At 31.3% G+C, this 15,204-nt stretch overlaps 1 protein-coding gene across 2 annotated transcripts; it reads right to left on the bottom strand.

The window, feature by feature from the left end:
* Positions 1–8,026: 8,026 nt before the first annotated feature.
* On the bottom strand, positions 8,027–13,907 carry LOC112526110 (protein DEFECTIVE IN MERISTEM SILENCING 3-like). 2 transcript variants are annotated; one of them, XM_025136500.1, is made up of 9 exons: positions 13,595–13,890; positions 11,531–11,664; positions 11,122–11,265; positions 10,862–10,976; positions 10,494–10,719; positions 10,080–10,271; positions 9,659–9,979; positions 9,129–9,357; positions 8,027–8,414 (listed from the first exon to the last, which is right to left on the bottom strand). In XM_025136500.1, exons 2-9 carry the CDS (start codon positions 11,531–11,533, stop codon positions 8,373–8,375), a joined length of 1,272 nt encoding a protein of 423 aa, XP_024992268.1. In that variant the 5' UTR covers positions 11,534–11,664; positions 13,595–13,890; the 3' UTR covers positions 8,027–8,372. The 2 variants fall into 2 exon arrangements, with proteins under 2 accessions (XP_024992268.1, XP_024992267.1); XM_025136499.1 differs by lacking the exon at positions 11,531–11,664 and having other exon boundaries at positions 13,595–13,907.
* Positions 13,908–15,204: the final 1,297 nt, after the last annotated feature.

The raw sequence follows: 15,204 nt of genomic DNA, 5'->3' as shown, positions 1-15,204 counted from the left end.
TGTCAGATACATACGGTAGCATGTACTCCTCAAGTCCAATGATTATCCTTGCTTTAAGAGAACAAAAACATGATTTTAAATTGATTCATTATTTAAATAAGCAGGAAATACTTTGAGCCATTATGGAAAGCTAATCTAATTTTGCCTTTTTTTATTATCTCATTAAATATCATTAATCTAATTTGACCATTTTGCCCTTTTTTTTATTATCTCATTAAATGTCATTAATCTAATTTTGGAATCACATTAATTAAGATTTTTTTCAATTTTAGCCATTGATATTTAAGATGTGTGGTTGATATTGGTTCTTACAGTTACCACAAACAACTCAGTTCTCATTTGATTAAGCCTATATATATATATATATATATATATATCCAGATTTCTATATATCCAACCACTTTATTTATTTATTTATTTTGTTCTTCTTCTCCACAAGCCACACACATGCAAACTCAATTTCTATTCATAATAGACAGCATCAATTATTTGCTAACCACCTAATTAGTATTAATTCTACAAGCCAACTTGGACCACTCAAATTCCAAATCTTTTCCATATTGCATCACACCTCTTGGTTAATAAGTAGGGGTGGTTTTCCACTTTGTAATTATTTTATTTTATTTTTTAATAGATAGTTATATAATATTTTTATATTTTTAGGAAGGATAAATATGACAATTATTGAGGATAATTATGGTAGTAATTTGTGTTTTTATGTTCATAAGTGAATCCGTCTTCTTCATATGTGAACATCATAAACATGGACACATCCATTATGCATTTAACGTCTATTCATGTGTGAACATGTCTCTATGTAAATCTCTTACATAGGTTCATTTATGAATCTATTACAAAGATGTTTATTTGTGAATTTGTTAGAATAAAGAATATCTAACATGAACGCTAGTTTCCTAAACCAACCTCTTCTATAACTTTACGAAAATACCCTTTGTTCATTTATGATTCCCAAAATGAACACTCATTTCATCAAAAAATATTACAACATTGTCACTAATTCAATATAATCCGTTGATTGGAAATTTTAATGGATGAAATTGGTTAACAAATTTTTACTATATGTTTTGTTAACAAATGAAGGGGGCCTCAACCTATATATATACTAGAAGGGTACTCGCGTAATACAGCGAGATACATCTTGATTTTAATGTTTTGTTTTATTATTTGTCTGCATTGATGTTATAATACAGTTTTATGAGGTTTTGATTAAACAATAATGTTTTTTTTTTAATAAAATATACATTTTAAGATATCATAAAAATTTGAAAAAAATATATTGAAATTAGTATCAAATTAACTATTTAAAAGTTCTCGTTCTTTTTGTGTAATTTCTTTTTACTACAATTTAATTTAAGGTTAATAACGAAGTAATCGATTTAACAATATAATTTTTTATAAATATAATAATTAAGTATTCTGTTAGGTTTGATTATGTTTATATGCAGTTAGTTACAAGAATTCAAACATAGAGCTTTAATAAATTGTACTTACGTACAATTTACTTGTAATCTTGAATTTTAAGTAACGTACATCAATAAACAATATTTCATACATAAAAAAATGGTTTTTAAGAGTTTTTGTCAAATGTTTTATTATATGGTATAGATAGATGTGAGTTCAAATGAGGACCCCTGTGATTTACAAAAATGCGAGAACGTTTGTCGATCTCAAACCTTTTTAACCAATAATTTAAGCTACAATAAATAAAAATAAATCAATAAGGGTAATAACGTAATTAGGTATTTGTTTAAATATTATCTTATTTTAACTAATTAGAATTATCCCATGATTTTAACTTGGGATCTGATCACATCATCCATCATTGTCTTCCTATCATTTTATTTGTATGTATTTGACTTAAGGAGTTGAGAGTCTATTGACTATATGAAGCCTCATTTAGATTGTGAATTGATGTATAATTTCATCAATCCAATTTTATCATCATAGGGACTATCTTTCTTGGAAGAATGTAGTACCAAATTCACAAATCATATAGCAATTGATCTGAATCTCTTTTGGGTTCTGGTTTACTGTACTTTGTATCTATATATACCGACAACTCACCCGTAATCTCCCAACCTTGACAAAGAACATGACGAACATGGCTGAAGCCAGCAATGAAAGCTCAGTTAGCCCACCTAATATATCATCACAACAAACATCAACAAAGAAAATGATGCTTCAAAGTAGTTAATATGATATTAAAATGATAATATCTAGTCGTATTGATACTATATTGTTGTGATAATCGTGTGATAAATGATGATAATCGATTACAGACAGTTGATAACCAAACAATTGCTAACGATGTGATAATGTGTAGTCGTATTGATATTGATTGGGATGTGATAATCATGTGATACTTGAACTGAATTGAACCAACCAATATGTAGTGTATTTTCTATGATGAACATGTGATATAACCTTAATTGATGACATGTATTAACCCAACCCTAATCGATATGGAATATTAAGACCGTGATTTAACCCTAATCGATTACAAATGGTGATTGAGTCATACTTTAAGTGTGATAAATTGTGATAAGAAAACCTTGAATCAAATGTCTCTACAAACTTCTTCCTCTAATCGTCGATTTGAACTCCAGTTCGAATTCTTCCTCCAGTCTGCTTTTGTCTTATGGAACCTTTTTCCTCTAATAATGGCTAACTAGATAACCACTGTTGACGATGTTATCAGTTCCCAGATGATCAGAGTTTTTGTGATCGTGTTATTTAAATATTATCACTTCAAATTCCAATTTTACTCTTTCACCTCTTAAATATTTTTGAATTTTTTATTATTAATTTAAATTTAAGAAATCTCTTAATTTTGATTGCTAACATTACTTGGTTGGGAGGCTGTTCCCACGTTCTCGTAAATCACAGGGGTTACGTATATAAAGTTATACTCAATGCATAAAATAGTATGTATATATATATATATATATATATATATATATATATAATAAGTTAATATACAGGGGTAACATCTTTTGTTAATCAAGAATATAGTGTTAACTTTGTAAACTTATTGGACCAATAAGATTCATTCTTTAGTAGATGTTACTTCAAAATTTTGATTTAATGATGAAGGGCAAATAGTTAGTTTTTATGTGTAAGTTACTTTAATAGTATTTAATGATATTCATAGGTATTGGTAAGAATGTGTTCATAACCATAAAGTATTCATAAGAATGTGCTCATATGTGTTTATAGATGCTTATAAAAATTGTGTTCATAACCATAAGGTGTTCATAAGATTGTGTTTAATAACCATAAGGTGTTCATAAGATTGTGTTTAATAAGCATAAGGTGTTCATAAGNATAACCATAAGGTGTTCATAAGATTGTGTTTAATAAGCATAAGGTGTTCATAAGATTGTGTTCATAACCATAAGGTGTTCATAAGATTGTGTTCATAACTGTTTGGTGTTCATAGGTGTTCAATAAGATTTTTCATTTATTACAAGTATGTCATGATTTAATCCATAGATTTCAAGGATTAAGGATTAAGATTGGTTCAAATAGTTAACACTAGTTATTAGGTTAACAAAAGAACCAGCCCCTATATATATATAGTTTGTTTTAAATACAACCCGTCGCATTTGTACAACCAATGCAACCCAATAAATTGAGATATTTATGGAAATGATGAGAGTTCATTTATTATTATTTGAATATTTATGGAAGATGAATAAAGTTAATTAATTATGATCAATACTTTATATTATGAAACAATCAAAACATCTATGAAATCACATATTAATCAAATGAAATGGACGGTTGAGATTGGATTGTATTGGTTGCACAAATATCAAGGGTTGTATAATAACCAACCCCTCTCTCTCTCTCTCTCTCTCTCTCTCTCTCTCTCTATCTATCTATCTATCTATCTATCTATCTATCTATCTATCTATCTATCTATATATATATAAGAGGTTTACTTTGCAAACCACGTTATTTGTATAAAATGTACAAACCTCATTTAACCAATCATAATTTTTCATTTTGTTCATTTTTTTGTAATTATGAGAGGTTGATTAATCATTTTTATTGTGGAGAGTGTTAATGATGAATATTGTTATCTTCATTATTTTAATTTTAGAGAAATACATGAAACAATTTCATTAAAATTTCATTAAGTAKTATATGAAACAATTTCATAACCATATATGAAACAACTTCATCAAAAAAGTATTATATGAAACAATTTCACAAGATTAAACAATTTCATGAAAAAATTTCATAAGATTAAATAACGAAATCGACGGATAAGGGTGGTTTGCACGGCTTGTACAAATATGATGCATTGTGATACCACTGTGGTATCACCGAAGGACGGTGGTCGGAGGCCGGGGGACGGAGAGAGAAGAGAGGAGATAGGAGAGATGAGAGAGGAGAGATAATACCTAAAATATCCTTGCATTAAAATTTTAATTAAAAATTACTAAAATTATAAATTTCCTATTTTATCTATTGATTTGTGGTTGAGATTGGACCTCACGGTTACCACAAACTAATTAGTTCTCATTTGATTAAGCCTATATATATATATATATATATATATTAGAAGGGTACTCGTGCAATACATCGAGACACATTTTCATTTCAATGTTTCGTTTTATTTTTTATCCATGTCGATATAATACGATTTTATGTGATTTTAAGAAACCGATAGTTTTTTATTTTTGAGTAAAATATAAATTTGAAAATATCATATAAAATTTATAAAAAATATATTAACATTAGTATCAAATTAACTATTTAAATTTTTTTATTTATGTATTTTTTTAATTCAAAATTTTATTATAATTTAATTTATCGTAACGAAGTAACTTCATTTAGGTTTAATAATATATTTTTTTATAAAGATAATAATTAAATATTCTTTTAAAACTCAATAATTATTCTAATTATATTTTAGATTTTTTATATTTTAAAATGAGATATTTATCCTATATTTGATTATGTTTATCCACAGTTAGTTACACGAATTCAAATATAGAGCTTTAATAAGTTGTACTTATGCACAATTTACTTGCAATCTTGAATTTTAAGTAATACGTATCAATGAACAATACTTCATGCATAAAAAACAGTTTTTAAGAGTTGTTATCAAATGTTTTATAATATAACTAGAAGGATACTCGTGCAATGCAGCGAGATAAATTTTGATTTTAATGTTTAGTTTTTATTCTTTGTCTCTATCGATATAATAAGATTTTATGTGATTTTAAGAAAATGTTAATGTTTTTATTTTTGAATTAAAATATAAATTTAAAGATAACATAAAAATTTGTAAAAAAAAATAAATTGATAATAATACCAAATTAACTATTTAATAGTTCTCATTTTTTTTGTAATTTTTTTAATTCAATTTTTTTATTATAATTTTATTTAGATTTAGTAACATAGTAATTTATTTTTGATTTAGTAATATAGTTTTTTATAAAGATAATAATTAAATATTCTGTTAGARYTCAATGATTATCTTAATTATATTTTAGATTTTTTATATTTAAAATTGATGTTTATCCTGTATTTGATTATGTTATCAGCAGTTAGTTACACAAATTTAAAAATAAAGCTTTAATAAATTGTGTTTACGCAAAATTACTTGTAATCTTAAATTTTAAGTAATATGTATCAATAAAGAATATTTTATACATAAAAAATATTTTTTAAATTTTTTTATCAAATGCTTTATAATATAGTATAAATAGAGATATATAAAAGTTGGAAGTAGATGTCAAGTAAAGAAATAGGCGGTGATGCCACCGCCACCAAGTATCAATCGTCTCATCCTAATTCACCATCTTATGCTTACGGTTTTGCTATATATAGTTACATATGTTATATTTCATAAAATCTACATAAAAATACCAAAGTAAATTAGAGAGTTACATCCAATTTAAGATGGTGAATAAAACATTACGGTTAAACAAATAAGGTGAGTATGTTATGATATTTACTAGGATACATATGTGTTATATAATTGTATTTTCTGTATTTCAATTAACTATTTTTATTTGTTACTCTAAAATTGACCAACTTTATTTTTATTAATATTATATGCAACGGTTATTTGAAATCATCATTTATTTATTTTTAACATCTGTTTGTATTAATCAACACAATATATTATTAATGAATTGTTTTAAATATATTATAAAATGTAAAATTTTATTAATTTTTAAAACCTATTATTTTCAATCATTTTATATTTTATCAACTAACTTATGAGCTAGATTTTACCAAACATATTGTCTTAAATACGGGTGTTCGCGGTCCGGTTTGGGCGGTTTAAGCCCTCAGGCCACAAACCAAACCGTAATGGCGGTTTGTGAAATTTCCAGACCGAGCGGTTTGAAACCAAGTGCCCAGAGCGGTCAAACCAGACCACGAAAAGGCGGTTTGGTCTGACCGGTTTAGGCGGTTTGGGCCTTTAATGGGCTTTAAATATGTTCTTCACTTTCGTTTACAAATATGTTCTTATGGGATTTAGATTTCTGTTTCGTCACTTTCGTTTCCACGGCAAGCTACTAGACTAGGGCAGACGATAAGTCGGCAACGACAGCTAGACTCTCTGTCGTTTCTACTTTCCAATCTGGCAAGCAGCAACAGCAAGTCGGCAAGTTTGTTCGATTTCGATGAATTAGGCGACGTCGCGACGATTAGAAAATAGTGAAATACCGAAATAGAGGTGGATTACTGGATTAGGAATTACCGAATTAGGGATTTAGATTTAGGAGATTTAGGAAATCTTTTTGGATAAGGCTTTTATGTTTGGGCTAATAGCCCATAAGGTATAAATTAAAGTTGAGCATTTAATTGGGCTTAATAATTATAATACTAATATATATATATATATATGGTGGTCGGGTTGGTCCAAACCGCCCAAAAAAAAGTCTAAACCGCAGACCGACCAGACCGCCCGGTTTCGGCTATTTTTCAAACCAGACCGCTCAAACCGCCAAAAAGGGTCCGGTTTGACTTGGTTCGGCCGGTTTGAACGGTCCGGCGGTTTTTTTGAACACCCCTAGTCTTAAATTTGAGAAAACGCCATTAAATTAATGTCCTCAAAACCTAATCCCACAACCCCCTTCGCCTTCCCTCCATGTTCTTTCAAATAGTGTTTGGCATGTAGACTGGATGAGACAGTACAAGACAGAACAGGACGGGACAAGACTAATTGTCTGTCCTATATTTGGTACGACTAGGACAGGACAGGACAAAACTATTAAAATGATCATATTACCCCTAAATGTTGTTCAATGTTATTTTATATCATATAAATGATTGTAAAATGACAACAAATCAACCAAAATATTGTCATTTTAACTTTAGTCCCATGTTGTTCCACCTTTTTTGGTGGAACAAGAAATATCAAGATTTGTCCCATTAAAATTCAAAAAATAGTCCCACCTTGTCCCATATTTTTTTTGTCCATGGCATGCCAAACATGAGACTATTTTTTTGTCCCGTCCTGTCCCATATAGTCTACATACCAAATGCACCCTCACAGATTTACCAAAGGGTTTGTAACTTATCTCCTACATCCTCGATAAAAGCCAAACAGAGCTTGGTTGAATGTTCTAACATTATTACCAAATCATTTATTGGCCAAAAGTACTCATTTTTCTTGCATTCTAACACCCATAACCATCTTTCATAACATGCATTAATTCAAGTATACCCCACTAATTGTACCATACACTCTTAAACTGTCTATTTCTTAAACAACTCATGGCCTTAAGCTCTCATAACTATCTTATTTTCATGCCAAACTATTCCAGAATCTCATGTACTAATCATCATACATGTAAATAAACCCCTTGTTCAAAAACTTCACCTCTGGAAAAGGTAAACTTGATATACAGGGAAGAGTGGTGACATGGTTGTATTATCATGCTGGACCCCAAACTATACTATTGAGGAAGCTTTTAGCTCAACTGGAGTTCATAGGTCATGTGTGCAACCACAGAATCCGACAAAATGGGTATAAATTAACGCATCTTATGAGCACTAGAATACCAACAATAGAACGAACTTTGGCAACAAGGTCCTAAAGGTTCTTAATCGACAAATATAGCATTCCACAGGTACTGTTAAAACTAAGACATGCTCCAAAAGGCAACATTTTTCTTTGGGCAATATGAAGATAATTGATGCCCCACACCATTGTTTCAAAAATACCTGCCTTTAGCAGGCGATAACGCATTAGTTTCACCATAATCTGATTCAAATGAACAATTCCTATTGAACCTGAAAGTCAACACACCTCTTAATCTTCAGAAAGATGATATTTTCTTGTGTGGCTGGTGCTGATGGTGCCATTGTCAAAAAGAGTTCTATCGAGGAGTCAATCTTGCTTGAGTTGCTGGCATCGGGTACTGCACAAGATTTCATTAACGTTCAGGACCGATAAAGTAACTAAACCACATCATATCTTTATTGAATCAACAATGGCAGTGGAAGAATTCATTTCCAAAGTCCTAAAATTTCATTCTCTACAAGAGTTTATGATTCATATGACCATAAGCCCAATTCACAGAATCATATTTTTTCAACTCCTTACTTAGGCACTCAACTGAAGAAAGACACCAAAAGCATTCGGTTCTTAACAAAATTAACCAAATACTTCAAAACGCAAGGGGCAAAGTGTTTTGGGTACAGTAAAATGCAATGACTTTCTGTACCGAAAACAATGACAGAATCTTTTTTGATGAAAAAGATGCAGGAAATAAGTTTCCGTATGCTTAAATATTTTTGCATAAAAGTATGTTTTAAGAGAATTCTTATCCATCTTTAACAATTCCGGTTTCCTGTCTAAGCATTAAGGTAGCACAACAAGCCTAAGTCCAGATAAACCAAACAAACCAGTATACCCCCACCAAGGTAGGGTCTCCTTGCCTCTATGTTTCCGTGAAACCTCCGACTTGCAAAACAATGGAGTGTGTGCAAACACGCAACATGTACATTGAAAAAGGAAGCAGGGACATAGGATAAAACAAACAGGATATCACAAAACGCAACACTGACAACTACCAAAGCAGGAAGAAAGTTTAAGACTAACATACAGTAAAAAGAGGAAAAACTAATATTACCGGCATTGTATATGGTGAGCTTTGTGCCATGAAACCAAGGAACTCTTGCTTTTTAACTTCGAAATTGTACTTCACATGGGCTAACATTGCTTCTTCCCTCTGAATATCTTCCATCAGTTTTTCCCTTTTCCATTTCAACTCCTTCATCTGCTTTTCAACTTCCATGTAGTTCTCAGGTAGATAAGAAACCCCAGAGCTTATTGCAAATTTAACATCCATCTCTTTTGTCCTAAATAAGAGAATTCAAGAGGCATTAATTTCAGCAGCCAGATAGAATCACAAGCAAAAATCATACTTTCAAGATAAGAGCACAAAAAGAATATTCATATGGAGCATGAAATTCTGCAATTTTTTTACTCATTCAAGTTGCTGAAAAGATTTCTAGTACTGTTTACAAAAAAAAAACAACCGTAAGTGGGATACTTTTCAGGCATGATATTTTCCTCCAGCATAGTCACAAAAGCCAAGAACGAGAATGCAAATTACTCATAAAAAAAACTTTAAACTGTTTGTGATGATATTTAGCTTACCGAGTATGAAGGTAATATACACCGTTACTCCTTATCATCCCTCCATCCAATGAGATGGCTCCATTAAATATGCAAGGTAGGGACTGTAGCATGTCTGTCCTGGTTTTGTAAACTTGCAGTCGCGAGAAGAGAGTATAAAAAAGAGTCTCTCTTAGGCCATTGCCATCGGCTGTTAGATAGTATAAATGTGCACTATCAATCTGGATCATATTCACAGCAAACCCAATAAATCCTGCTGGAGATTCACCATTTGGTAATGCTGGTTTCCTAAGAGCAAGCCTCCTTTGCGGGTCATTAGGCATAAACTCGCCAACATATGGTCTAAATCCATAATCAGAAGCAGAAAAAGAGACCAAAAGCATCAGAAAATACACCAAGAACAATCCATGCAAAGAGTATATAGGGCAATAGGAGCAAATACCTAACATGTTCAAGACAGATCACATTAAATCGTCCGTCCAAAGTCTGTCCCATTGAAGCTCCAAGGCCATGAAGACCAGAATTTTTATTTATAGAGCCTTCTTTGTCATAAGATTCCAAAGATTTAAGACCGTCATATGTCATGCAAACTAGCGCCAACATATTATCCAGCCCAAGGTACTCCGATAGAAGCCTGATCTCCATAAATTTTGAAAACAATTAGCATTGTGATGATTTCTTAAAAAAGGAATCACAACCAGCTGGCAATCATGCTCCAGATCATGTCATAAGCCCATATTTAGGTTTAAGAAATTGAAAACGGCAAACAAGGTAAAACATTAAACAAGCAATATAAGATGTATTAATGTACAATGGGAGGAAGAGGTAAAAGAAGAGACCGAAAAATCAAACTAACCCACTAAGATGATCATCATTAACTTTTCCAAGAGTAGCTACAACACCAAGGACGTCCTTCATATGACCAGCCTGATTGCGATGACGTTTCAGCTGGCACCAAATGGCAGCAGCTGAGTTCTCATGTTTCATAATATTTCCAACTGTTGCCTCTTCACTCTGCATGTGGGAAAGATCCTCATCTTCGATCTTAGGTCCTGTTGAGGAATGATACTTCCCCAGAGTAACTAAGAGAAAAAAATATCATCAGAAACAGAAATCAAAAGATGGTGAAGGTACTGAACACACAATAGCAATTAACAGAAGTCTTTATGTTTATGTTATTAAGGAATCATGAAAGTGCATGAACAGTAGGCTAAGACAATATACCTTGCATATCAGTAATTGCATCGTCAAAACTGTTTTTATGATTCCTCAAATATTTGATATTTTCTTCATGATGTTTTATCTTCTTTCCCAGCAACAGCATATCGTTCTCAAGTTTCTGTAAGCATAAACAAAAAAGTTCAAGTTCAATATCCTGCCCGTAAGAAGCTGACAACTTCCAATTTGTATAACACGATAAATACAAATAACAAAGATCAAATGATTGGAAAATGATATTTAAAGATTCATATGCCATTAACAACCTTAGATGGGTTAACAAGTGATTCTGCCTGAGAGAATGTGCCATTCTCCACTCCATCCCTTGCAACATTAGATGAGTCATTCAGACCAACATAGTTCATTGTTGATGGGACTTGTACACTTAACACGTTTGGGCGTATTGGCATCTGAAAAGGTAGATATGTCAATTTCGTAAAGAAAAGAATAACATGAATCAGATACAGGTAAAGTTGACGGAATACATATCAGCAGTAGCTTCTAGGACAAAGCCGAGCCACTCTTTGTTTGCCTTGGAATGAATTGGTTAAATAACAATTGAGCCATCAAACAAATTACTAGAAATCTTGAGGGGCAAGGTGATGCTTGTTTTTTCCCCATTAACCTTTGTATAATATAGACAATGTTATATAAATTACGACTGTTGTTTCCTACCATTTCGACTTCAACAACTTGCTGCTGATGCTAATTTAAATGGGGCTGCTGATGCTGTTGACGAACATTGGCTGCTGTTGGTTGTTGTTGACAAACTTGATGCTTTCCACTCTGTTTATATGCAGCTATAGGCTCTGTATACGTTACACATTGCAGTACTGAATTAAGAAAGCAAGTATTCCCAAGAAGAGGGAACTCAAGAAATGGAGGAAACAAATAAAGAAAGAATTTGAAGAATGAGCAGAAGCCAAAGATAAATGCATTCAATGTGAAATATATGAAATTATTTGTCATATGCAAGTTGTTTTCCCGACCTTTTTAGAGAATAAAACCAAGGAAATGTTGCATCTTGAAGTGATGAATCAAAGGAAGAAGATGAAGCAAACAATATGACAATTTGGCTTTTCAATGTTCATGGGCAAGAATAATGAAGATTGAACTACCTGAAAACAACTAAGAGATGAAAGGATAAAACACGATTAAGTAGAGGAAGAAGTGAATCTACTAGAAAGAATATCAGGAAGCTCAATTCAAGAACTTGGCAACTAGATCAGATTCTTTCTGTTGGACAACAAGCTAAAACACACCAAGGTCTTGGATACATTGGTAATTTCTTTAACTCAAAAACAGCTTTTGTTAAACTGAACAAGGGAAAGATTTGAAGACGGAGAACAAAATCTAAAAAGACACAAGCAAATGTTTTGATGGTGGGGGAATCGATCATTTTATTCATCGAACATTTGAGACAAAAAAAAATACTCAGAAGATAAAGGATTGTAAGGAGGAAAGGATTCAAGTTGAAGAACATCAACAAGAAAATACAAGAGTATAAACAGTTTGGAAGGCTGAAAGGAAGGGTTTAGAGTTTGCTTTTACCATTTTAATCATCATCTTCATCCCTCCATTTGAGGCGGTCTGCAAGTGGAGCAAAGTGCGGAGGACGGAAAAACAACAGCAGCAAAGGGCGAGGAATAGATCCAGGACGGAGAATGGGAGCAACAGCAGCAGGGAAGGGCGAGGAGGAACAGGTGTCGACCAAAAGGGGGTTGAAATACGAAGGAAATATGGCTGAGCGAGAAGGGCACGTTTGGTTCCATAAAGCTAGGGGATTTGGGCCGAATGCATAAAGCCAAATCAGCTGTGAGCTTGATCATTAAGCCACAGACAAACACTCTGATATGGCTGAGTGAATAAGCCCCCTACAAGTTAAGCCCATTAAGGCGCAAACAAACAGCCCCTAAGCTAGATTTATGTATTAACCATGAGTAGCACAATGACAGTACCCACAACTCAAGCACTTGAATAGATATCAAATTAGATGCCAATGCTAGGAGATCGACCCTGTATGTTCATCCAGCACCAACTTCAATGCCTTATCAAGTCATCCTTCTTCCTTGGTTATTTAACTTTATAACTCTGGAATGGCGTATCTAGTGTACGATATCTACATTATGTTCCCCGATAGCTTCCTACATCATTTGCTTAAGACCGCATCCTATGATGTGAAGTGCTACAGTTGCCAAAAAAAATTGGTCATACCCTCTAATACTCTATCTCACAAGTCAAGTTTTAATTCTTGTACCAAGAATAAATCCATCAAGAATTCATTTACGGTGGTGCTTCTATTCCCAACTCCTAGACTACATCCATAATTTTAAAACTTCAAAAATATATGAAGGGAAGTTTCAACTTTTCACACCTTTTAGGATCTTCTTAAAGCTTCATCAAAAACCCATTTTCAAATTCAAAAATCGTAATTTCTTAACATCAGTAATACAAATTAAACACGCATATTTGATAAATTCTCCTCAAGAAAACTTAAGTTTAAAGAAATTAAAAAGAAGTCAGTTAATATGAGCATGCAAGTCAATATATTGAAACCTATGTATATAAATATGCACATAATGCTCTACTTTCATCACCAAGACTATAATTGCAGTTCAAAGTCCTTGAAAAAGAACGAATGCAAATATTATTCTTGTTCGAAAAAGTTATTCTGAGCTCAATTAATTTCAAAAGGAGAAACTACAAGAAGAAATGCGAAACCCTAACAGAAGTGGATACCTGTTGATTAGACGAATACATGGTGTTTGAAGCAAATGGGAGTTCCGATCAGGTTAATTCACACGCACAAGAACACTATGCAATGTGTGTAGGCTTGAACGGCAAGTTAGAATACAACCCCAACTTACTTCCGACTGCTCTGTGCCGGAGTGTGATGTAGCCCGACCAAGACGTCGGCGGTAATGGGATTTGCCGAAGCTTTCAGACTTTCCAGTACGAACATCAAATTGAACGAAGAGTGGAAGACAGTTTTTGATTAAACTTGATCAAGATTTATACTGCTCCAGAAACAATCAACATTTCTCAGCTGGTTTTTCCGTTGTATCATTCGTGAAATGTTAATTGTTTGGTTATATGGTTTCTTTTCATATAAATAAATAATATACCAGTTCTACCCTTGCAATACCACGACACACATGAATTTTAACGATTTTGAAGTTTTATTAGTTTTATAAGATAAGATTTAATGATGATATAAGTTACATTTGGTCTTTACATATTAATACAATTTGAATAAATAAGAGTTATGGTTCCAATTACAGACTATCGATAAAAAAAATTGTATGACAGTTTAAAATTCAATATATTTAAAATCCAACATATTTAAACGACTCCACAAATGTTTCGATTTACACCAAGAGCAAAGAACCAAGAAACTTGAGTTTTAAGATAAACACTCAAAACYAATAAAGAAAACTACAAATTTGACAGATCATAAGTCAAGAAAAGACCAAAAAAGATGGGTTTTAGAATGAAATTTCAACTGTTTACCCCTTTTCTTGTCCAGAAACTCAGATTAAGGTTGAATTAATGCATGTATATATATATATATATATATATATTTCAAAAAAACCCAAGAACATATTAATTCAGCACATATTATACAGTACAATTTGGACAGCCTAACCCCAAAATATATAGTATATATATAAATAAATAACTATAAAAGTATAAATCATAAATATTAAAAATATTTTTTCACAGTATATATAATATATAATAATATAATTAAGTAAAAAATTATTCAATATTGGACTCATTTCAAGGTATTCATGAGACGATTATAATGATGTAACTTGTTAAAATAAAATTGTATTTTTTAAACATGTTTTAATTGATATACGATTATGTATGTTAATTTGATAAAGGTTTAAAATGAAACATTTAAAAGTAAATGACGTAAAGTAAATTAATTAAATAATTATAGAGATATAAAGTGTAAATTTAAAATTATAATTTAAAAAAAATTGGTTGTGAGATGTTCATCCTGTATTTGATTATGTTTACCTGTAGCTAGTTACACAAATTTAAAAATAGAGTTTTAATAAGTTGTACTTATGCACAATTACTTTTAATCTTAAATTTTAAGTAATATTTACAAATAAACAGTATTTCATGCATAAAAAATGATTTAAAAGTTTTTAACAAATGTTGATTAATTATATTTTAGATATTCTATATTCTATATTTAAAATTAATGTTTATTTTGTATTTGATTATGTTTATCAGCAGTTCGTTACACGAATTTAAAAATGGGGTTTTAATAAGTTGTACTTACACAAAATTACTTGTAATCTTAAATTTTAAGTAATATGCATCAATAAACAGTA

Source organism: Cynara cardunculus (genome assembly GCF_001531365.2).
Source record: "Cynara cardunculus var. scolymus isolate 2C chromosome LG 13, CcrdV1, whole genome shotgun sequence".
Lineage (NCBI taxonomy): Eukaryota > Viridiplantae > Streptophyta > Magnoliopsida > Asterales > Asteraceae > Cynara > Cynara cardunculus.
This window is presented reverse-complemented; position numbering and strand designations above follow the sequence as displayed.